General features: G+C 41.4%; 1 protein-coding gene across 2 annotated transcripts; it reads right to left on the bottom strand.

Annotated features, from left to right (window-relative positions):
* Positions 1–3,212: 3,212 nt before the first annotated feature.
* On the bottom strand, positions 3,213–25,456 carry nck1b (NCK adaptor protein 1b). Of its 2 annotated transcripts, XM_030756608.1 has the most exons (5): positions 25,201–25,456; positions 15,436–15,486; positions 14,874–15,114; positions 4,193–4,944; positions 3,213–4,102 (listed from the first exon to the last, which is right to left on the bottom strand). In XM_030756608.1, the coding sequence occupies exons 3-5, from the start codon at positions 15,097–15,099 to the stop codon at positions 3,902–3,904; spliced, it is 1,179 nt and encodes a 392-aa protein (XP_030612468.1). In that variant the 5' UTR covers positions 15,100–15,114; positions 15,436–15,486; positions 25,201–25,456; the 3' UTR covers positions 3,213–3,901. The 2 variants fall into 2 exon arrangements, with proteins under 2 accessions (XP_030612468.1, XP_030612469.1); XM_030756609.1 differs by lacking the exons at positions 14,874–15,114; positions 15,436–15,486; positions 25,201–25,456 and adding an exon at positions 12,226–12,374.
* Positions 25,457–26,316: the final 860 nt, after the last annotated feature.

Genomic DNA, 26,316 nt, shown 5'->3' on the forward strand with positions numbered 1-26,316 from the left:
GAGAAAAATCATATAGTTATGGGTCATATTGTATGTTTTGATGTATTTTGTCCCAGATTTAACAAACGGTAACAGATTATAAACAGACACGATCATTTTTATGCCTTTTATTACATCTTTTGAACACTCTAATAGACTCTCCTAAATTATTACACCTGAAGACGCTCTCCCCTCCATAGAAACAGTATTAAGAGCATGACGTTAAATTTTCACAGCACTGCCTTTATCATCGGATTTCTTCACTCTCTCGTACAGGGTGGGGGAGGGAAACAGAAGAAAAAAAAAATAAGCATTGTGAGATATAGAACATCATAGAAATTTAAGCAGCACAAAGCACCAAAGTTTAACACGGGCCACTTGTTCTGAATATTATCAAGAAATTAAGAAAATTCAAAAAGTGATCTCAGGCTAGTTGAGCAGTCAGGACAACGCTTCTGCTGCACTGTAGTTTTCCATCGTTAATAGTTTGATAGACAATCTCTTGATAATACGTCACAACTGACTTCAGTGTCTCTTTATGCAGATTTCAATCCGTTTCTGTACAGCTACGAGGCTCTGCTCATGCAGCCTCCATTGTTGTAAAGTGAGAAAGATCCCAGTAACAATATCTATGCAGGGAGATACTGTAGTTCTGTATTGGAATATCAAGTAAAACATTTAAGTATTCAGCATTTTTTTTTTTTTGCCTTTTTTTTCCCCATATGTAAAGTGGATAAACTGTGAAAGTGGATGTCTTAACACTAGTTTTACATACAGACATTAAAGAAAAACTATATCCTTAGAAACAGAGTTTCTTCACAACCAACAATAATGTGATACCGTTTACTTGAGGTGCTCATACATGAGATTCAGGTCATGATTACATCACACCTGGTGTTATGTTTCTGAATGAACATCAGCACATATTTTTATACTGTACAATGTAGGCATTCACTTATGTTATACTTGATTAAATCAGCTACGGTAAGGTCACTTGAAACTACACACGATATCAACTAATGGGCATTTTATGCATGACAAAACAAAACAAAACAAACCCCCCCCCCCCCAAAAAAAAAGCGAGACAATGACATTTTCAGCCTGCGTCATCAGGAAATGCTCTTCCCTATAAGGAAGGACATCCCAAAACATCGCTCACTATCACTTTACTGATGCACATGCAAAGCTTTAACCAAATAGGTTGCAGTAGAGAAATGGGAAGCACAGGATGAATACATTAAGTAAAAGTTGGGGGGGCACGAGACCTTTGGTAGACATGAAGTTGTGAAGGCACATTTAAATCTCCAATCTTTCAAATTAGGGCACGCTGCATTTGTGTTTAATGCCGCGTAATTTCGCAGATGCTTACAGAACTGGAAGTTGGGGAGGACGTATTTGCCAAAATTGATTAAAAGTGTAGGGAAATGCTATTTTGCGTAAAGCAAAATGGCAGCTATACAACATATGGGTGTAATAAATGACATGTAACAGGATTCTTACAACCCACACACTAATCTGGTGGCTGAAAATGAAGCACATACAGGCACTAATGTCCCTAACACGACTTGGTATAAAAATAATTTGGGACCCAAAAATCACTCAAGCCACGCTGATAGACAATCCTGTGATGAACACTTTAAACCACGCATTCAGAAATCCTGCCAGAAGCTGCGTAATCCTGGAATGTTGTTTTTCCCCCTCCTAACATTTAATAATCTGACTTCAATTTGGATTTCAAGTGGTGCACTGCAAGTTCAAAATTAGCGCTTGCACTTTTCACCCATCATAAACCACACTCAAAGTCAATTGTTTCACTGTTTATAATTCATCTTATACAGCTCCAGAATAGAGGAAAGTCTGTACACAGTTCTCTGTATGAATAGCTCAGTCAATCACCTGGGGAATGGGGGGCGGGGGGTGTTCACACCCATGTTGTGTGTTCTTTGTGGCATGACTGATTTCTCCCCCCACTCCACGCTTGGATTAACTCGACCTCCAGAACCCTCCCATCTCAACTCCTTTATTTTCTGCTATGATACATCAGCGTTGGCCTCTGTTCATTTCCCTACCCATCTATAACGGAGTGTGCAATTCCAGATACCCTTATCCAATGGAAAAGATTCTCCAAGTCTCCTCCCTAGTTCCAAATTCACTTTTTTTTTTTTAATGTCCATTTTTCCTTTCCTCCTCTTCCTCTCTCTTTCTGTGCTCGGGTCCAACTGGCCACAGCTGGAGAACTCATCATCGCAGGCATCGTGATCACCATCATCTCCCAGAGCACACTGCTGAAGCGGCTCCCTGCCAGCACTGCTGCAGCTCTGATTGCAGGCAGCAGGCAGCAGTACTTAGCTGCCCCACAACATTCAGACACTACTTGGTCCACTTTCACTTAAAAGCACCCATTCGCTAAAGTCCTTCGCTGTAAATATACACCATGTGTGCTGCTGAAAACATTTTGATGTACTGTCACTGAACATACATTTGGTGAAACAAGCTTAATGTGCCAAATTTTGACCGTATGTACATTTAAAGCAGCTCTTCAAAAGAAAACAAGCATTTTCTTTTGACATTTCTCCAGCATTAGGAATTGTTCTCCGACAACCCCTGGTGCTGACTTAAGCATGATGTGTACGCTTTGCAACCACAGAGATGCGACCCCTGGGTGACCCTCAACTCCTCCATTCTCTCCAGTGATCACCAATTCAGGAGCAGTGACATCATCCTGATGGTCTGGACTGGCCGTTTCCCCTCTGAGCTCCAGTAAACCAGCACTGTATAGTTTAGAAGCTGCGTTGCTCAACCCAGCTCACTGCCCATCATCCTGAGAGCCGTCCCCTTTGGCAACACTGTGAAGACACATCTGCTGTCACCCACACACTGGGCCGGGGGTGGAGGAGAGACCCAGGAGGGAAAAATACTGAGTCTTCACATGACCTTTATACGCAAAGATGAACTCCCCGTCACCCCTGTGGACTGACTCCCTCTCCTTTCAGAGATAGACGGAAGGTGTTAGGACACTATTCGGTTTGTGCGCATCCATGCAAAGTTACAGGATTTAAAGCCCCTATCTACGCTGTATGGCCTTTGTAACATTCACATGATACGGATACAGCAATGTCAGACAAGCAGTACTGTTGTACAAAAAAGGAAGACCACTATCGAGCTGACCTTTTACAAGAAGAGGAAACCTTGAAATCCTTAAAAAAAAAAAAAAAAAAAAAAAAAAAGTACAGTGTGATATTCCAATCTCTACAACATTGATCATAATAGAACTGTATCAATAAATATATTTTGGTCACTTCATTTTTATTCGGGATTAGCAGAAGTTGTGAATAGTTTGTCCACAGCTACAAAGAACGCCTTAAGACAAAAAGACAAAAAGAAATAAGCTGAAATGTAGACCTACAGGCTCGGCTCCGAGTTCGCTAACATCTGAAAAACAATGCCTCAGTCAGGTGTTGGTTGAATATTGTGTACAGTTAAAAATCACATTTTTCTTTAAAAAGAAACCGTTAAAAAGATTATATATTAACAAACACAACAAAATAGAAAAAAAAGGGAAAAAAAAAAAAGGAAACTAAATGCAAGTAATAGATATCAAGATGGAAATACCATGGCATTGCCTATGACCTAACACATCTGGATAATTTAAAATAGGCAACCAAGAGGTCTGTAGTTACTCTCAGGAGTCCACCGTATTGTCTCCCTCCTCAATGTCTCTCCCATGCCCCCCCCACCCCCGACACCTCCTCTTGGAATGCTCACAAATCTGTGACAAATCACGTATCATTTAAGTCCTGATGATGTGTTAAGTCTTCAGGCTTGGAGCTGAAATGTTAGTGTGTGTTCTCATGTAAGTATTATATGTTGATGCAAATGTGTAGGTGTGTGTGTGTTTGTGTCACTGTGTGAGACAGATGGATCAGGAAGCAGCCAGGGCTTTAATCAGGTACAGTTTGTCTCCCTGCTCACTGGTGAAGATGGGGGCCTTTTTGTAGTGTTCAACAAGCTCTTCCATAGAGTTGAACTTGCGCTGTCCTATGCAGTAAAGGTTTTCCTTCAGCTGCACTTTGAAATGCTTGTTCTTGCTCTGCGCCTTCAGGGAGATGGAGAAGTCGTTTGGCTAAAAATGAAAAGAGAACCGGGGTTACTCACAGTATTTCAAAGCACCTACAGCTACAGATAAATCAAGGAAAAGGTGTAGGCTACTGACCGATGACTCGCTGTCTCGGATGAGGAAGTCTCCCTCTGTGCCTCTCTGATTGAGGGCCACCTCTGCCTGGTGGCGTGTCACCTTTCCGTAGTACCACTCCTTCCCTGCAAAGCGCCCGCTGCCTGAAGGCGAGATGTAGTCACAGTCAGGTGTGGGTGGCCCGGCGAGCCCCGCTTGCGGTTTATGGGAGGTGGACTCCAGCACAGTGACATAGTTCTTGGGCACCAAGCCCAGCTGTCCATCCGCTTTGCGGCACTTCCACCACTCTGGGTCATTCTCGGGCTTCTCCACCACCTCCATTACCTCGCCCTTCTCAAAGTTTAGTTCCTCGTCGTTGCCTGAGCTGAATGGGTAGAGCGCCTGAACCGTGTGCAGCACTCTGTTTCCATTTGCGGTGCTGTTCACCACAGCAGCCAGTTTCTCGGTTAGTGATCCAGCCGGGTCAAGCCCGCCCATGCCCCCTCCCCCCGCCGTCCCATCCACATCCTCTGTCACGTAGTTGGATGGAAACCAGCCCGACCGCCCGTTGTAGCTGCCGCGCCACCAGCCGTCGCTGCACTTCTCCATCACCACCACGCGTGTTCCCTTCACCAGAGACAGCTCATCCTCACGCTCTGCTGTGTAGCTGAACTTGACCAGGGCGGGAAGGTTGAGGTCATACAGCCTCTCTCCGTTATCTGAATTCATATCTGGGTCAGCATTAGGGGCCGGATCTCTCACACCCCCCTTTCTGCCCTTCACTTTCCCAATTCCTAATAAATAAATAAACAAATAAATGTGTTAGGATTTGCAGAGAGATTATCATTCACACTAAAATTAAAGCCAGTGAATTCAGTCAAAATCTGAAATGTTTCTGAAGCCAGTTCTTTGGAATTTTATTTTTCCACAGTGGTGTGGAACAAGTCTGAACAAAAAAGGAAAACTGCACACACACACACACACACACACACACACACACACACACACACACACACACAAAACATGAAATTTTAAGGAAGAAAAAAAGAAAATCCCAGACAAATACCAGGGAGCAATAATAAGCATTATGGGCTGGGTGGGTAAGCAGGGCTAAATATCATTCCTTTTCAACATTACATTCCCATAACTCCCCCCACACTGCAAATCCAAATACATTCTTGGGGATTAGGCCTAGGTGCTGAGGAAACAAGGGAAAAAAAAAAAAAAAAAAGCAATGCTAGGGTGCTGAAAACACACAAAATAAAACTGAGCGGGATTAAAACTTGTTTTGGCATGGACCTACAAACCCTGTGGAAACTAAACATTTTAAACTGCTGCTACCCAACACTGAGACTGCTTACAACTATTGGAGCTTTGAACTTCACATGCAAAAAGCTGTAGTTCATTCATTGCTACTAATCACACTGCACCAGAAATCACTGACTCAGCTGCCCCCACACCTGCGGTCTGGCTTGCATTGCAGCTTTACACAAAATAAAAAATTATTATTATTATAACAACAACAACAACAACAACAACAACATGTATGCTCACACCTTAGCAAGAGCATTAAAATATGGCCTAGAAAGCAGAAACAGCTCGCCAAAGGTGAAAATTTCTGCTAAGTGTGAGCATTACAAAGAACTCATTGGGTTCAGAAATCTCAAAATGCTCTGCTGTTTGTGGTGGAGGATGCAAGCTACACAGAAGAATGGAAGTTAAAGGTACTTCGAACCTGACATTCAAAAAACTTGTTGCAAGGTTTTAAAAAAAAAAAAAAAAAAGTTGTTTGATGTGATTTGTTTTGTCAGTGAAAGTCTTATATTTCTTTAGATGTATTTCATAGTTTTGCTCAGGTCCAGCTGGCCACGACGCTTCTCTGGTTCACTTGGGATTAAACTGGGCTGCATTTTGGCTATAGACTCAACAGAGTTCGTCTCCTTTGCTCTATAGCACTCTTTTTAGTCTCCATCCACACCATCACTCTCCAAAACACCCCATTGACCTGACCAGTGTGGACAATAAAGAGCATATTCACCAAGGCATTATCAACTGTGGGCTATCAGAGAGCAGGTTATTCCTTCCTGTATTTGATGGCAACCTAGCCCACACCACATTTCCATAGGTGACCACTGGCAAAAGAGCAACTTTTATCAAACATCCAGTCACTCTCTCTCATTGTCTAAGACCTACATCAATAATAGAGGCCCAGAGGGTAACAGCAGAACGGTCACCATGCCCGTGAACCTTTTCCTGGCTTGTGAATGCCTAAGGTAATTGTTTAACTGGACAAGAATTTCCACTTGGCAGCCATTTTGCTACTTTAACAGAGCCAACATGACATTACTGTAATCATGACACATCTATGCTCTTACTGATGATGTGAAGGCAAACCAGACCGAAGCGAAGACTAACCAGACACTGATATCAGAGTAAGCAGATGAGGGACCCCATTTCTGATTACGTTTGCAAGGCTTTTGCTTGCACAATCAAGACAGCTGGGTGAAATTATACACTAAGGCAGGGTGTAGTCTCTAGGACGCAGTGGAGAACGTGACTAATGTGTCACAACGCCATACTGAATATGCTTTACCACACATAAATTGTTACTGAAAGGTGTCTCCGACTCAAGAAGAGCAGACAAATTTCACGGTAGTGCTGAGAGTCCAACGTCAAATTGCTTCCAGGTAGACCCTGTTATTAGTCACACCACTGTACATAAGTACAGACTCCAGACAGGGTGTTAAGAGCTGATGTCTGTAGGTGGAGGTTAAGTGCTGCACAGATGCTAGTTATGCATCTGTGCAGTTTTTAGAATTTGAAGGCAAAACAGCAAAAAAAAAAAAAAAAGCCTCAAGGGCATAAATGAACTTCTCTTCAGTTTTCAAAAATGTACAAATATGACAAAGATTTACAACAGCTTAAGTAGCTGCATTTTTATTATTATTATTTTTTTAAAAAAACAATCACACAGATAGCAATCATGCAGATGCAGGCTCCAGGTGTCAACTCTGGTTAAGGGTCAACTCTGTATAAATAACGTATCTTTTCCCTCCGGCTGACACCAGAAAAAAATGAGTTTATTTATTTATTTATTTATTTATTTTATCTCTTTGGCCAGCTAACAGCCATTATCAGTGTCCCTGTCAGAGTTTTTATTTGCCGCTTCCTGCTCCTGTCGCATGAACGCTTTGCATTAAAAAACACAGAGCTATTAAATTTGACTAGATGCTCAATGTGTAAAAGTAGGAAGTCAGGATTTGCTTGTACAGCTACAGGTAGATGATACTAGAAGAAGATAAAGTTGTTACTGAGGGCCCATCTGCAATGCTGCTGCAGGCTGATTACAAAAATTTATGTGCAACTGTGTAAAAAAAAAAAGAAAAGAAAAAAAAAACCTTAGGGCACAATCACTGGACCTTTTATTATGCCACACACAAGGTATGTGCAGGGGAGCAAAGACACCACAACAAGCGTGTAGAGGTAACAACATCAACAGCAATAAAGTGTGTAGAAGTATTTTCCAACCTGTAGAAATTCCAGATTATTTTGACATAGATAGCAAGAGGTAGCTGGATGTAGTGCCTTATTTTTTATGACGTAATGGTAGCTTATTACATATTGGTAGCATAAGTTAGGGCAGCCTGAGGTCAAGCACTGCTGGATTATGAGGACTGAAACTGGAAATCTTTTATCTGACCAGCATCCCACTGAAACATCCAATAATGAAACCTTTGCCACAAAATGACCAACATTACGAGGAGCAGAATCATTCAACTGCAGACATGAAGTCAGAGTACCACAAAAATGAATCTTAAAACCCCAAAACAAGTTAGCACTTTCACCTCTGCTTCGCTCGTCCCAGAGTCAATTATTTTCTTTTTTTTAAGGGGTTTCTGGTTAGTTGCTGGTCTGTGTTTACCATGAGTTTCAGACACCTTTATGTTCTGCAATATGAAATATTACTGAAGCTTGTGTGTGTCCCAGAGAAGGTGCTCAGTGACTAAATGAGACTACAGAAGTTGTCAAAGCCATTTATCATCACTTGGAACACAAAAGCTTGCTGGTTGTGACTTCATGCAGCTGTGGTGAGATTGTTTATAACCTCAACTTAAGGGTTTTATTTTGGTGATAGCATTTACACTACAAAAGAATAAAATAAAAATCAAACATTAATATACAGTTTATTCGTACATATACTGACTGGCGTGTGTATATTTCTTTTATTTTCTTTAAAAAAAAAAACAAACTGCTTTTGGATTCAAATACATGTACACTGAGAGCAGCAGATTAAAATGTAGAAAGCTAAAAATAAACACCATTCCACCACCAACAGAGCAGTTTCCTGTCATTGCCGACATTTGTTCTCTTCACCTGAAGTTAACTAGAATTTCTGCCATCTTGAGTGTTGCTTGTGTACATGCAGTGCGGGACTCCCCACCCCCACCCCCCACAAAAAAAAAAAAAAAAAAAAAAGTGTTACTCTACTGCTACCAGTAAAAGGATAAGAGAAACTGATCCCCCCCCCCCCCCCCTTCATTTGACGTCACATGCTTTTTCCTGTGCATTTCCTTAGAGAAGGACCCAAAGGAAGGAAATCATATTGCATCAGATGGCAGTAAATAACAATGAGGAAGACTACCTCTGAAAAAGTTTTTTTGGGGGGTTTACATATGAAGTACACCCAGCAGGAGGAGAAGAAAGTGCTGGAGAGTTTGTCCAGCTACCAGTGGCAGACAGGAACTAGTTTTGTTTTTTAACTGTGGCCTCCCTTCGCTGGCTGGCTGTCCCATTGTCTGCTAGGACCCTTTCGACCTCTTTGCTTCCCTCCATTTCACGACTCTTCCTCTGTGGACAACAACACCCCGCGTCAGGCTGTCTGAACATCCTCCCGCTTTGACAAGGCGCACATTTTACATTTGAGCCCTATTGCTCTAGTCACTACACTTCTAGTCAGTAAATTATTGCACAGCAACATGTGGTAACAACACAGAGCTTCGGAAAGTGCTCTATATGCTTAAAGCAATTCAAATCCCGACAACAATGTGCGTACCGCAAAACAGCAACTCTCAGCCGTATGGTTTAAGCACTGAATGACAGCATGTGTCGTTGAAAATCAAACACACTAAAGGATAGACACACAAGAGTGAGTTGGCTGTTCTTTAATGGGGATGACTGGGGATGCCTTTTAAGACTACAGCTTCAATCAAGCTGCCAACGTGGTTGAAACACAGGAAACGTGAAAGCTTCTTTCAACTTCAGCTGATTCAGAGATCAAAAGCAGGCAGCCATCGATCTCTGTGACGGAGCAAAACTGAGCAGGAGTACAGCTCTCTGTGCTTTCGGCACCTGGACAGCGCATTGTTACCGTCAGGTTATTTGGTTAACATTTATAATCACCAAAATAAATAAATAAACTAGAAGCACTCAGAGAGCGCAAACCTCCACCAAGGCCATAGGGTCACTGACACTGTAATACGTGTATCTAAATGCTGTGAAATAAGCTTGCATTGTTCCCAGACGCTAGGATCATCTGAGCAGTAAACGATAAAAAAATGATCGTCGCCTCACTATGTTGTTTGATAGAACATGTGACTATGTTACACTCTAATCTTTTTCAGGCTTTTGTGCCTTGTGTTTCGGAGTTAGAAGCTAAATTATTAAAATCCCCTCTTTCCCGCAATAGTGAAGAATCATTAAAAAAATTCCTGGATCCAGATTGTGATCCGGATCACCGCCAAAATTTAATCACTTGTTCCTCTTGTCATTTTCAACCACTCCACAAAATTTCATCGAAATCCGTTCATAACTTTTGGAGTAATCCTGTTGACAAACAAACAAACAAACCAACGCGACCGAAAACATAACCTCCTTGGCAGAGGTAATAAAATCCTTCTGCCAATAAAGCAGCAAGTGTTATGATGCTGGTATGCAGCACAATGAACAACAACAGATCTTCAATTGTGGGCAGTGGAGGAAGGACAAAGAGATGCTCTACTGGGAGGTGATATTTATATTCATTCAGCTACCAATACCAAAATGATACTTAATATCAGCAAAGTTTAACAAAACTTTTTCTATGTAACAAAAAAGGAAAAAAAAATTTTATTTTGGCTAAATAAACTATCAGGATCTAAACCATAATCAAATGAGTAACAATTACAAAAAGAGAAAAGCGATCACTCACTCACTCAAAAATTAATCAATTTTGATCATCTTTTGAGTTTTGGATTATTAAAAACCAACGTTTTAAGTGACCATGAGACTCCGTGATCTATTGATTGAAACTTTTGACATTTACCGGTACCCTACAGCCCAAACAGTGCTTTTATTATAGAATAATATAAGCTAATAACCAATCATCTATAGCAGACCATATAATTCAAGTGAGCGGGGGGTTGGTTGGTTAGTGTTGGCAACACTTCAACAAGCCCAAGCCCTTGCTCACTTCCTCTTAAGTAATTCTTAATAGAAGAAGATACGGGAAAACAAAGGACGAGTACATGCCTTTCACAGGAGGAAAACCCATCTAAAAGCCCGAGTAAACTTGACAACTCCCCTTCCAAACTCTTAATTATGATTACGTCTTTTGCCTTTGTGGTCTGGGAAGAGCGATCAGTGGTTTTAGAGGAACGAAGCCGGACTCTGAAATGAGGGAGCGTGTGACAGAGCTGGCCAGAAAGTGCGACAGACAAGGTCCCCCTTGCAATGATTCAACTTCCTTCTAACTTCTTGTTTCCTCCCTGGTTTTACTTCTCCAAAAGCTCGGAGAGAGAAATGTGGCTCAAATTAGAGTTTCCGCTCACTGGGGAGGCTGAGAAACAGGAAAACAGAGGGAGGGGAGAGAGAGACAGAGAGAGACAGAGAGACTAACAGCTCTCAGTTTATACAAGCAAAACGTTTGTTAGCTCATCTCTGTGTTGTTCTTATCCCTCTACACACTCTGGATCCTTTAGACAGCAAGCAGACTAGTCGGTGGACTCACAAACATGCACACACAAGTAGGGAAGATAGACAGAGACAGGAGATATCACTCAGCAGTTACAAGGTGAGATTACAGCGAGCGTGTGCACCGGGGCCTTTTGAAAACGAGTGTCAGTGTGGCTGTAAAATATCAACATCGCACGGAGCTGCCCGTGTAACGACATTCCTCTGATAACCGAATGAGGTGCGGGAGATGGGAACCCAGGTCCCATCAATCAGCAAAGACCCCTTCCTCCTCTTGACTACAATGACTACAGTGTTCTACATAAGCACCCCGTGTCCCTTCAACTGTAGCTCATGACAGGGGGTGGGGTGGGGGGTGGTGGGGCACTCCCAGAATGAGTGAGCGCACCCTTAGGGTAGCATAAAAGAAAACACACACTGGCTATATGTTAATATATTCCTAAACATGGTGGAGAAGGGTCTTTAAGCATGATAATATAATCCACCAAGTTGCATCCCACTCACTGGGATAAATGGCAGAAAGAAATGGAGTAGGATTACTGTGTGCATGTATGTGTGTTTAACAGAAAGAGGCAGAGAACGATTGCTGGGGCAATTACAGGCTTCGGCTCAGCAGAAGGCTTTTCAAAAGCATATCCACCCAGTCTTTGCAGCTGCTCGCGCACGCGCACGCGCACACACACACACACACACACACACACACACACACACACACACACACACACACACACACACACACACACACACACACACACACACACACACACAGAGCCTCAAAAGCTGTTAAGACACCCTCTCACCCTTTTTTACCAGCACAACATGTTAGCACAGAAATCAGTTTCCGCCTGCTCAAAATATGACACATTCAGTTGGCTAACTTGAAGATAAAACTAACCAACGTGAGAAATCAGAAAAGGAAGATGAAGAGAAAAAAAAAAAAAAGACCTGACAACTGCTGCTGCACAGTTAGAGAAAGAGAGAGCGAAAGAGAGCGAGAAAAAAAAGAAAGGAAAAATTTAAAAAAAACGTTGCTTAAACTTCAGACAAAACATTTCCGGACCACTTGTAAAACAACAAATGAGTCACTTAAAAGGAGCTACAGAAGGCTAGAAATGTTGAAAACTCACGAAAGAAATGTTTGAATAGGTTAGCCATGTCCATTTTGGGCTCGCCGTCTCCCTCTCTCTCTGTCTCCTTCCCGGCCCCTGCTCTCTTCCCACTGCAGCTGTAGAGTTATTCCATGTGAACACCCAGAGAGTTGGGAGGATTGCAGAACAGGGCAGCCCACTTGTGACCATGTGGTCAGGCTTACCCAATGAGAGCGTAAGGATATAGAGGCCTCCAGTCCAGCTATGGAAGCCAGAGTACAGAGGCCTCATGTAGAGGGGAAGAAGAAGAGGGGGGTAGTTGAAGCTTATACCAGAGAGAGAAGGGAAAGAAGAGGGATATAGAAAGTGAAGGAGCAATTTCCTCAACATATAGAAGCAAGAGGGTACTGTCTTTAGAAATAAGTAAAAACATATAAAGATCTGTGGGAATATGGCAACAGTTGAGTGAGTCATGAACACTCAGAGTTACATGACTGCAGTTGTTTGGAGAAACACACTCATAACTTTTTAACAAACTCAGGAAACATGAGTCCTCAAACACAAAACTCACACACACACACACACACACACACACACACACACACACACACACACACACACACACACACACACACACACACTCATAGAGCAAAACACATTCATCTGCAGACAGATCATACATCACACATTCTTTCGAACGATGATGGTGCTCCACACCTAGCAACGGGAGTGTCTGAGAAAGCGATAAAAAAAAAAAAAAAAAAAAAAAAAAAAAAAAAACAGATTTTCCCTCCTACTCACATGTATAGTAATAACACAATCAGGCAGAAAACTCACAGCTGAAATGTCTTAATATTAAAAACAAGAAAAAGTATAAATCTCACAAGCGTTGGCTGCATTAGTGTTTAACAAAGTTTGGTTTTTGGTTAAATCACATTTGTTCCTGTTTTACATGTAAGTGAGACATGACTTGTGTTTAATGCCATTCTTGCAGCTGTTCCTGTGAACTATTTTATCAACGGATGCAGCGACAGGTGGGATGTTACGGGGAAGCTCGTCGCTGTGGTGCATCACATGCACGCACAACATAAGATCTGCAAATAAACCTGCACATCTACAGCATAAAGACTGGGGAGACCTAAAATGCAGTAGTTAAAAAAATATATATACATACAGGTCAACCCATTTCAAAACAAAAAAAAAAACGGGGGGGGGGGGGGGTCCCTGCTAATTAAAGTGAGTAAAAACAGAAAACAAATGAGCTGTATATTAAAAACAAGAGAGGCCGCTTCCTGTCCTTACATGATTTTTCATCATAAGAGCATTTGAGCTGACAGCCTCATCTAACCACAGCACCCACACACATTAACAGGAAGACACATTTCACGTGTCCAACAGATAAGAGTTTTGCAAACACTTGTCATGTATAAACTTCTGACATACTTTTGGTTAGAAGCACAGAGAACAGCCCCATTCTTTCAATCCTTTCTGGTGGAAAAGCCCCTTTCGGGCCAAGGGTTTCCTCGCAGAGGTCCTCCTACGTAAAAGCACACTGTCATCGCGTATCACTGATAAAATAGCCTAAAGGTACTGGTAATTTCTTTTGCAGTATGATGTAGCATATTGTGACGAAACAGCACAAAGTGCAGATGATGACTAGTGTACCACGTAATGGGTTAAAGTATACCGACAACTGCTACGCCATTATGCTTTTGATTAGGATAATGATGGCATGTGGTTCAAACAGCTTGAAGATAAGTGTATGAAAATCTTCTGACACTAAAGACGATGCTTTCATGGGAAGTATTTTATAAAACAAGTAAGAAAATCAAGCAAAGGAACACAAGCAAAATGGATGTCAAGCTAACTGGCAGCATCCCAGACTGGATGCCAGTGGTCAGTGTACACGACAGAAATGATCATGAATACATGCCATCGAGAAGAATTAAGCTAAGATAAATAGTAACCTTGGATAGCATACACAGTTTAATTTGGCTTGCTGCTGACAGTACCCAGAAACATTACTATGGTGCAGACAGAGGAAAACACCTGTGCTGTATCAGTTCTAGACAAGATAAAGGGTAAGGCGCTGCTCACATAGAAAAAGAAACTGGAAATGACCTGATTTCCCTCCACATAACCGACATACAGAGGAAAGAAAAACACCAATTCTATCGACATTTAAAAACACAGATCACTGCCTTACCTGAGTAAATGCTTCAAAACATGGACCCGTGCAGACAATGCTACGGATACAGAAAATCAGGTACTAAAGTTTCAGCTGAAGTGCACAGCGAGATGAAAATTGATTTCTGCATTTCAACCAATCACACATCAGCCTGTGACCCTCTTCCTGTGGTGACTGTCACAACATTCGTCACATACCACAACAATGTGGTCAGAAACAAACCTCTACTGTAGCTGGCCTAGATAGACAATGCTCTGAAATGCTACTGGTTTTTTTTAAAGCGTGCAAAACCCAAAGCACATCAGCCAACAGCTGTAACGATGCTGCGAGACACTGAGCATAAGCAAGTGTTTCAAAAACAGTTAATATATCTTCAAGCTTAACTAAGAAAGAGTGATATCTTCCATAAATCTCAACAAATTTGTGGAGAAGAGTGTAAACTTTATCAGCATTAAATCCTCACAGATTCAAGTTAAAAAAAAAAGCATATTATTTTTACCAAGTGTGTCTTTGAGATTCTTGACAATAGATGCTTTCCTAGCACTGTTTTTCCTCTCCACGTAGTTGGATGGCACAAAGCCTGTTTTGTTGGTGGCATTTCGAACCCTCCACCAGGACTTGGAGTCATCGAGAAGCCAGAGACGCTCGTTTTTCTTGATGTCCAGCTCCTGGTCCTGCTGGGCCATGTAGTCGAACTTGGCGATGACAATCACCTCTTCCGTCATCTTGCACTAGGTACACTGAGAGAGCAAGAAGAGACATCAGAGTGGCCAAAGGGTATATTCTACATCATAGACTCTTTCAATCTTTTATAAACTAAACTATTTCTAAACCGTGTCATCAAGACTACTGTTATCTTATGAGAAGCAGAAGTAGTTAGTTTAGTTTTTTTTTTTTTTTTTTTTTAAGAGTCGAGTCTTCATATCTTGCCCAAGTATGGATTATGAGCATCTGTTTCCTGCATTTCATGTCCACACTGTGGTGTCTGCTCATGTAGAATGATTATTTAGAAGACACAGCAAATGTAAATTTAGAAAGTGTCTGGAAACAGACAACCATACCTGCACTGCATCAAAGCTGAGAACTTCAAGGGCTCTGACAATTCTGTTGACCTAGAAGAAAAAAAAAAAAAAAAAAAAAAAAAAAACAGGAATGATGCAAGAGAATTACTGCTTGTGTCTTCTAAAAAAATATTCTCTACAAATTTGTCGAAGAAACTTAACTCTTTATACAGTTTCAGGTCTTGATTTTTTTTTTTTTTTTTTTTTTTAAATATTGTCCATTGTCCATACAGCCGTGTCCTTGGAGTACACTGCTGCCAAGATATGGACAATGGTATCCAAACACACTAGTGGAAGGCCAGCCACCATTTTCCACAGTTTAGTCTCTTCAGATATAATTTCCCTAAATGACTGTTAGCTTCAGTTTTCCTAGCCCACTGCTGTCACTGTGCAGAATAATTCTCAATATCTACATTTTTTATGAATTTACACAGGTTGTTAGGATCAGTGCTACAACTGTCTTTTCTCTGAGGCATCAAATGTGAATCTGGAAAACCAGGGCGCTGGTAAAGATTACTGTAATGGGGAAGCAAAGAAGAGGGGTACTGTGCGTCAGCACTGTGACTACGTCAGTGAGTGAAGCTCTCAGTGAGCACTAGCGATGAAAGATAGTTTTAAATTTAGCACTGGCCTATAAATATTCAACTGTGTGCAGCCCGTGCAAATGCTCTGCTTATACGAACAGCAATGTCTGCAATCTTTCATGGGTTTCCTGGGCTATGTAAAATTATGATTTCAGAGGACTGGGATCCACTGTGAAGATTTCATGTTCAACAATGAGCACATTCACAGCAACTGGTCTCATGACCCTTACAGCCATCAGCACAATCAGAATATGCTTAGATTAATACGGCAGATACTTGGGTCAACAGTGAGGGAGTGGGGCACCACTGAAGCATCTGCTTAGCTGCTTTGATGTCACGGGAGTGGATGGAGTTTCACCCCCCCAAGTTTAGGGACCAGACACCGACCTCATTGATAGAGATCTGGGTTTTTATTTGAAGCAGCAGCAGTGTCTAGGTTTCCTTCAACAGCTGGCCTTGAGATAGGCCTAAACACAAGCAGGAGGAGGAGGAGAATAAACAAAAACTAAATAAATAAAAATAAGGAAGACCTTAAAGTTGGGGAGAACTTGGCTCACTGAGAGAAAGAAAATCAGACAGTTACTGCAACAGTGCACAATGATGCCACATTAAGACTACAGCAAGTTTGGAGTCAGAAGCTAAAAGGTGTGATAGAAAAAAAGATGCCCAAGTGTAACTCATGCAACATAGCTTCTATAAAATGCTGGGTGGGGGGGCACCTGTGGTTTGAGCTGCATTTCCCCATTTGCAGTGTTGCTGACTTAATTTAACATTTGGGTGTATAATGTGGTTTAATCTCATGGCTTGTTATTGCATGCTCCTTTTCCATCCCTAATTAAATTAATGAACACTGGGAGACATGTTAGGGAGTGGCACAAAAAAAAAACAAAGCTGATTTACTCTCCTCAAGAGCCTCTTTCACCCAAGACAAAAGCAACAATCTCTCCACTCCCAGGGCTGGGCTGGATAGCTGTCTGCCAAAGAGGAATACAAGAGTGTACACGTGCTCCTCCTCCATTTACAACATCCCTCCCTTAGTATCGTTTTTTCCATTTTATATTCTCTCTAGCATTTCATGACAGAATCACAAGTGTAGGGCTATTCCTTTCCCAGCCATCTCCCATTTTCAGAAAGCGCATACTGCATCCCATCACCCCTACATACAGGGTGGCTAAGCACTAAGTGCACATTAACACCGCAGTGACTTACGATGCAGATGTGAGGGAGGATCAAAAAGTTAAGCGACAGATGCCCTGAGCTAATCGCGCAGCTGCAGACTGAGCCGAGGCCGGCCGCCTCGCCCCAACGCGCTACATGAGAGGTCAGACGGGTCAAACTGCTCAAATGGTGTCACATTAACATCCACTGTGGATCTTCACTTACCCTGCTGCCAGGCAGAATTAACAGGTAAGCCCAATCCACCAGCGGCCTACAGCACGCTCCCATTGTATTGCCTTTGTGAGAACATCTTGATTACTTTTGTTTTCACATTTATCTTTCTGACTCACAATAAAAGACTTCTCTTAAAATTATAAAAGATATGGGGAAAAAATGCAAAAGCATTAAACCGAACAGCCACAAAGATTCTTCTCTGCATATGTGAAATAAAGACAATTAACAAAGCTCAGATATAACAAAACTGTCTCTGTTCAGAATTAAGATGGATTAGTAACACAGGCACAACCACCTGTAGTTTGTGATTTTGCATTTACAAGACAAAGAAATTCCTCTTTGGAGATGTTTTTGCTTCTCTGACTATTCACAGTGATGTGGAGTAGAGGAGAGGCCAAGCAAGAAAAAAAAAAAAAAAAAAAAAAAGCACGATGAGGGCAAGGGATGCCGAAGCGCAACTGTTTTGTGGACAAGATTATCAAACGCAATGATGTAATGACTCACTGCTACCAGACAAATAGCCTGTGACCTTTATAATGAGTAAGTAGTTGTATAGATGTTTTCAAGAAGCCAAGTCGTCTGAAAACAATGTGGGTGCCAAACATAAAGCAAAAACAGGAGCTTTACGCGCAAGCCTTGTGGTCGTCGACGAGGGCACCCAGATCGCATGAAATGGGTTTGAGAGGTGGCCAAATCTAGTGGTCTGTGGTAAGTGCAGGATTTTCCCTGCTCATGGCAGCTACTTTTTTCTCCACGTACCATCCCTCCCTTTTAACATTCAAAACTGGTCTGCTGATAATAAAGCAAAAAAGTTCATCCCTGCTTTTCAGTAGTTTTTCAGCATTTTAAGCAGCAGAACCCTTCCATTAGTGATAATAATAAGGCCTAAATTTTTAATTTAGATTAACAGAGTAATTGCTGAACAAAGCATCCTAAAAAATATTCCATTTAAAATCATAACATTTAAGAAGACTATCTAGTGTCAATTTGAGCAAGAATACTAATCAGATATGGTGGCAATTTATACACAAATAACAAGCTGAACCTATGCTGAAAGACTTCACAGCTGAAAGCACAAGACTGAACTTTGTGTGGGGGTATTACCACAAGCGGAATATGTGTTTATAGACAAAGTGGGCCTGTTTGTGTCATGCAAACATGCAGTATTATAAACCAAGTGGTTAGTTTGGCTCCACCTTATCTGCTGTCACAGCAGGCCAGTGGCAGGTCAAGCAGGGTTACTATCAGTGAACCACTCATGTTTTCAAGAGCACCAACTCTAGACAACTGTTTTACATCAGCAACATGCAACTAATCCAAATCACACCACTGCAGTATTAAACACGGGCCAGCAATGCTTTATTCAGAATTTTCACATTAAAAATTTGAAGCGGCTTACATAAACCACAAACTGCAACAACTACAAATCAGCAGTGTAATGAAGATGCACAGTGCAACTTTGCGACTTGCATTCTTACATTACTATAAAACAACACCAACGTGAGTTCACCACATCCTGCAGTCTACAGCTGCTCCCTAGTCTTTGCATGATAAAAAAAAAAAAAAAACACAAGTGAAGAACCGGTCAAAGAGCACTCCTAGTGGACTATGTAGTAATGGATTTCATAGGGATGCTATTCTGGGGACATGCATGAGTAGAAAAGAGCCAAACTGTACTAATGCCCCCCCCCCCCCCCCCCCCCCCCCCCCCTTCCCCTTCCCCTTCCCCTTTTACAAGTGATATGAGAAGTTCTTTGTAAATAAACAACTCAACAGATGGATACCGTATAAGCTAAAAAAGTCAGAGAGAACAATTCTTGAACGATCCTTGTCTATCCTCACTATGGGAGCATACAGTGTACCACTGCTTGGCAGGACTGCTGAGGCGCTGAGACAGCAACAGCATGAGCTCACAGAGGCAGACAGAGTAACCTAATCCCTGTGACAGCCTGCTAAAATCACAGGGCTCTGCTGCCTTCTGGAATGTGCTCTTTCTGCTCACTGCTCACTCAGCCCCTCTGGCACTGCTACACTTCCTCCAACTTCCACCAAAATGTGCATTTTACATACAGCACAGGTCTGCTTCACAAACTGACAGCACAGGATGGAGATGAGCTGATGAACACATGAACCACAGCAGCTGAAATCCCATGAGACTGCAGCTCATCCCAGATGTCCCAGATTCTCTCTAAACAAAACAGAAGCAGAGCAGCAAAGGGTCATGGGAGACTTGGCAGACCAGTTGTGAGACAGGAAGTGTGGACACAAGGGTGACCGGATGATGGGAAAGTGATGCAAGCTGACACGGAGCGGGCTTGACCCCCCGAGTTTAGATGAGTTCAGATAACTTATCTTTGCACTGATGCCTGTAATGTGTCTCATTAAAGAGATCAAAGATGAATTGCGGAACTGGTTTAAACTTTAGCACCAATGCTGCTGAGAGATCACATGATTTTCCACTTTAGAAAACCGTATTGTTCCAGTATCATATTAAAATTGAATTAGGGGCCCTCCAGTGTTTTGGGCTAAGCATATAGGCTAAGCTACACTCATGACTGTGTGAAAGCAGTTGGTTCTCCACCCCTCGGGATCACCCTCAACAGTTGGGAATGGCCTAAAATAGACCGTGGCTCATGTCCTTTGAGAACTGCCAGAGATTTACTCTCACAGCAACATCCAACAGCAAAAGTTTCAAGCTTTCTTTTAAACTAACTTCACATCAAAAGGCGCACTCTGCACTCTAAACAACTTTGTGAGAGGCCCACATAAATGCCACTGTTTGAAATATGTTGCTTAGCAATTTAGCCAGAAGGTCCCATGCAAAAAAAAAAAAAGTAGCACCATTCTTATAAAAGAGTGTTTATGAAGCTTTGGGAAACAAAATGTCTTAAATATTACAATAAAGCTGCATACTTTAAATCAGAGCCAATGCCCTTTTTCACATTTTATAGCAGTAATCTATTATCAAACAAACATTCTCACATAAGCATTCATCCACCCATATGAGAGGATGTTCATTGTAATGTCTGACAAGAATATCGGTTCATAAAAATCTAATAAATATTACTGTACTCTAAGACATTTTCACTTCCTCATTTCACTTCAAATTTCATTACAGCTGAATATTCACATCTAGTATGGTTGTAGTGTCTAGCCCACAGAAAGATGACACTGGTGAAGTGACTCGTTTTCTGTGGCTGGAAGAGAGGACCAGATTTCCAACAGAATGCAGATGTCTTTGTCTAAGCTGTACAGAAGTACACCTATAATAACGTCTGCAAAATCAAATTCAGCAAGGTTGAAATCACTGCTGCAGAATAAACCAGTTTACTAAGCAGTGCTTCAGAGGATCACATTAACTTTGTTGAAATGAAAAGGGAAGACAGAGACATAAGACAAAGGTGATCTTCACAGTCTCATGTGGGTGCTTGCTAATAAATGAAACAAACTGAAACCAAGACTTTGAAAATGAAATAAATAATTGATCTGTATCAGCCCTGAAAGTCTGATCAAAGCTTCCTTATCATAAATCACAGCAATTTACTTAACCAAAGTGCATGTAGAAAGCCTATAATGTAAAACAGGCCAAGCATAGAAACAATGAATAAGTACTTGCAAGATTGCATGAGTCACACTTTACCTGATTATAATTATTTACAGTGAATGCATGGACTACAGCTAGCCTTAGGACGGGGTGATCCACCAGAAGCATGCTTTCATCCCATCTATAAGCAGACACCTGTCAGAGCTTAATACCTCTATTTAAGAAGAGATATAATTCCTTAGACTACACCTAGATCAGCAGCCTACACCTCTTCATCCACACCCTCAGGTTGCCAGCTCTTGTTCTGGCTGGCCTGCCTACCAGATGACGGCCACATCCAAACAATCTTGGATCATGGCAACAGTGCAGCACACTTTCAGATTACCTCACAGATTCCGAGAGCTCCAGGGGATTTCCCAATGACTAATCTAAGTTTACAAAGCATAAGGAACTCCAACACTGAGCACTGCAGTATAATAAAGCTGCTCAGGGTTTGGTTTTGTGTACTGTCATGCTTCCTAAACCTGCTAGAAGTCAGTAAGAGATCATGTACATGAAATCTATATAAGGCCAGGTAACACAATGAAGCAGAAGGCCTTGTTGCTTCTGCAGCTTTCTGAGGAGGAGGAGAAAAAAAAAAGCTATTGTTGCAGTCAAAATAGATTATTTGTAAACCACGCCATAGTAATCCCAGACAGCCTGTGCCAGAGAGATGAAATGGATACCAGCTTCATCTTAGTCCTCCTACATCCTGGCAAATATGAGCCCTAGGGTGCCATCACAATAGCTACTTGGGGCAGATGTTTGAAGGCCACGTGTTGGAGCTTGCATATGAGTGTCTTGAGAGCAGGAGGCATACCAGATTGTACAATGATGCCACAAAAATCTAGGATCTGCATAAATTTACATCTACACAGATGGGAGAGAGACCAAAAACAACATTGTCCACAGAAAAATTAATTCTTTTTGGGTATCATCTGAGCGTAAAAATCAATCTTCTTGTGCATTTTTAATTAAATGTGGGGTCTGTATGGCAACTCTGACACCATTCTCCGGGTGTGGCAAATAACACTTGTCATTTATGTTGCTAACCCCTTCAAAAAGATCCAACCCAATATATTTATACATCAGTGGCAACACAGCAGACTGATTTGTATTAGGGTGGTCATTTTTTTTTCTAAACTAAACAAGAAATCAAAAATGATTTCCTTAATATGCTTAAGTCTGAAACCAGGTCAATAGTTCAGTAGCTGTTTGAGGGTCAGTTTGAGGGCAATCAAATCCCCGATTCTCAAATTACTGTTAGGATTTCTAGCATGCTGGAGTTTTTAATTATTTTATTCTTGCAGTTTTACAGTTTGCTTTCCCATGAGATTGCAGTCAAAAGATCTCTTATAAACTGCATTTACCTTGTTTTATTATTACCAAACAAATATTTTCCATGTTGTAGTTACAGCCGTGTTACTAACAGAGACTGCTGTCACATAAAACTGAAATTTGCTCCTAGGGTTGGGTGACAGGGGTGATATATTACTAGAAGCCACCCAAGAACCATCCTTTCCTGTTGAGAGTACTGTGGCAGACTGAGGCACATCTATAGAAAGGACCTACTCTTGGTTTAACAATTTCACAGAAAATATGACAATGTGCTCGTGCCTGAAAAGTCTGCTTTCACCAATAAAGAAATGCAATATTTTTATAATGCAATAAATGTGCTTTTTTTAATAATTCAGTGCTACACAACTGCTGTCATAACAATGAAAGTCGTGGTTGCATGAGTACACAGATCCTCATTATCACTTTGCTAAACCCACTAAAAGAAAACCCCGAACCATAATTGACTAACAAAGGAAAACACCACTGAAACTGCACACTTCTCCTACTCCAAATGAGGAACTCAAATCACTTAATCCAAATGAAAAATGACAGCAAATAGCTCACTTCATAAAGCCTGGACAGTAAACTTTTACAGAAGTTAGAAACCTTGGTCCTCACTGCAAACAATAACCGAGCACTTCCTTATAACTTTGCTTTAGCAGCTCAAGAAAGCCTTCTCTCTCTCTCTCTCTCTCCCTTTTTTAATTTCAATGCATTCCTCATTACTCCCCTTTCTGCCCTTTGTCAGGGCACAGCAGCCATATTCTGTCACAGTTAACATATACAAAAAAAGTCTGTTATTTACCGTTCAAACATATCTGCATGCATGAGCTGTCAGGCATTAAAAAAAGAAAAAAGAGGAAATGGAAGCAAATGTATGCAATAACTGCGATTAGACTGATAACGTGGGAAGAGACAATTGCAGAAAAAAGAAAAAAAAAATCCCCATTTTCTCGACTTCATTAGAAAAGTGACTTCATAAATTAGTTTTCTGAGCTGGTCATATGATGATGGGAATTTCTGCCACATTTTTTTTTTTTTTTTGGCTATTGTGAAAAGCACAGTTGGTATTTTCCCCTAAGCTGTGAGGACAGATTTGGCTGCTGGAGGCCACTGGGTAGCACTTAGCCAGACAGTAGAAAAAGAGGCAAGGGCAGAGCCTTACGAAAAAAAAGAAGAAGAAGAAAAAAAAAGAAAAAAAAAGGATAATCACTTCATATGCATATGATTTTTGTGTAATAACATCCAAACAAGGGTGATGTTATAGTGCAGGATCTATGACAAGGACAAGAGTCAACAAGGCCACATCACAGTTCAGTTAGAGTCCTCAATCTTGCACAGAAGCTCATGACATGGCAGCTGACAGGTGCAAATTTTTAAAATAGGTTGCCTAATTGCAGTTTCCATGTGTCAAACACAAAAATAAAATGTCAGCCTTCAAGTGCAAAATGCTGATAAGCACGGCACCACCATCTCTGCCTGCAAGCTGTGGCTACCCTCCCTGTGACTCCAACTGAGAAGAACCAGCAGAGCAAATGTCTCTATTCTTCTCCTCCTCCCGTCACCTCCCTGAAAACTAACTTGTGACAATAATTACAGAATAACTCTTAACCAGTCCCTGGTATTTGGTTGGAAAGACACGCATGCTAGTCCCGTAAATCACTCGGATATTATTAACCACATATCAAATAAATACCTGTGAGACAAAACATTAAGCTGGAATAATCTGTTGAGTGCTGCACCAAATTTTGTAAAAGGCCACACAAACAAACGCCACAAGGGCTCGCCAAAATTACACAGACAAACTGCCCCATTGTGCTTCTAAGAATGACATTTAGTCTGGTGTGATTTGTGTAAGGTAGAAACAATGTTAGGAGATAAACAGAGCAAGTACCTAAAATCCCGCCCCCAAACAGATGGTTTAATGTAATAGGAGACTGGCCTCCCCCTTAGTGATCTACCTAAGTCTATGTAGGCTTGCACGCATTTTTCCATCTAGTATACAGTTAGATATTTGTCAGAAAATTTTGTTTAGTCAGCTTTTGAGCAAAACCACAACTATTTCATTGCTGCATGTTCTCCAATGTGATGATTTCTCCTGCATTTTAAAGCTCTGTGGCATAATACCTTTAAGTTGGGGACTACTGGTCCAAATAAATGGGTGCCAAACAAACCTGGGTGTCACTGCGTGAAGATACAGAGGTGATGGACTGGCTATAACTAATTAACTTAAGGCTACTTAAAGCAAGCACAGGGAAGCAAACCCCAATACTGGTGAACGCCTCCATCCTGACTATGACGAAGCTGGGTCAAGTCGGTACACAATCAAAGACTTAATCTTGAGACATAACAAGAGAATGAAAGGGGGGGGGGGGGGGGGGGGCTGGCGTAAATTATACACTGTAATTTACATGAACGGTTTATCATCACTGTGGCTTCAGTTAAGGCGTCCACTGAATTGTCAGTCTTAGAAATAAAAGTGTTTACGTGGTGCCTACGAGAACGAAATGAGGTCTAGACAAAGAAAAGATGTGCAGCAGTTATAGTTGAGTTTTTACCTTATAACTTGAGCTTGACAGCGTGTCACGCTAAGGCGGCTAACATTAACCTGGATAAGGAAAATTCCCCGAAAATGCTTTTAGTGGTTACAACCAAAATCACCGTCCGCCAGTTGGGTAACAGTATACTGGCCATGCTGGCAAGGAGACAAGCTGTTTTTTAATTTTGTTTTGCTCCTTCTTCTTCTTCAGTCTGGGTTAACATTTAGCTGTTAGCTTGCGTGAGCTTTGACGCTGGAGAAACGTTAGTGCTGCAGTCTGTATCATAGCTTCACCGTCAGCGGCAACTCACATTCATACCACGTCTCACCTGATTCCCGACGGCCACCTCTTCTTATGTCCTTCTGGAAATATGTTAAAGTGTTACACACAGCAGCACAAGATGCACGCAAATGACATCCAGACTCCTAGCTAAGCAGCCAGATTTTTTTTTTCTCCCCCACTCCAAGAACCCTAGCCTAGCTGCTTAGACGCCGTGCCCCGTTGGAATAGCATTTCTGCATCAAAGCGTGTCATTGCTCAGCAGCACGGCTAGGCCAACTTAGCCGCAGCTACACAAGTAATTCAGAGCCCCCCTCCTCCTCCTCCAGGTCCCGCCCGCTGCCACGCGATTGGTTGAGGGAGAATTAGCACTCTGTGATTGGACCATGATGCTGTCAGTCAATCCCTCTGCAGCTGCTGATGCTTTGCGTTCCCTTAAGCATTCGTCATGTTTTTTGTTGTCTCTGTGAGGGTAAAGAATCGATCAGATCTCAATAAATGTGTGTGTGAAAAGAGAGATAGAGGGACCCTTATAACACTCTGCTTATTGATTCATGTTTGGTATCCAAAAGAGAGATGATTAGTACTTTAGCACACGACTCAAACTATAATTTAGGCTAGTAAAACTGTTGCTTCGTAAAATAATAAGAATAAATATGTGTAAAAAATGGATAAAAAATTTTTTTAAAGAGCTATTTATATTAAAAAAACTGATGGTGTTTGGTGCAAGTTTGTGCTTCAGCAATTTTGGTGTTAAATGATGTATGGGTATGTTTAGTGTAAGAAAACTGTAGTCATGAGCATTTCAAAGAATGCCCAGTCATCTCCAACCGTACGATACACAAACACGAATGTACATAAAATAGAGTGTCATCAAATCCCATTCAAGCTCCTCCTGTGAAATGATGATATAGCTATCTATTAAACGTGTCTGTGGTGAAGAGAGTTGCAGAGTAATTTGGAAGGCTGTGCAACTCGCTGCAGGATGCAATCTGTTTCCTGCTCAAACAGATGGGCCTGCCCAACATGTATTCTGTGATCTGCACCCAAAAACCCCAAAACAAGACTATAATTCTGCATGTATGGTCAATTGTAAAACCCACTTAATATACTTGCATTCACTTTATAATCTTGAAAAGCATAAACTTTGACTATTTAAAACAAA

The sequence above is a fragment of the Archocentrus centrarchus genome, chromosome 20 (assembly GCF_007364275.1).
Source record: "Archocentrus centrarchus isolate MPI-CPG fArcCen1 chromosome 20, fArcCen1, whole genome shotgun sequence".
Taxonomy (NCBI): Eukaryota; Metazoa; Chordata; class Actinopteri; order Cichliformes; family Cichlidae; genus Archocentrus; species Archocentrus centrarchus.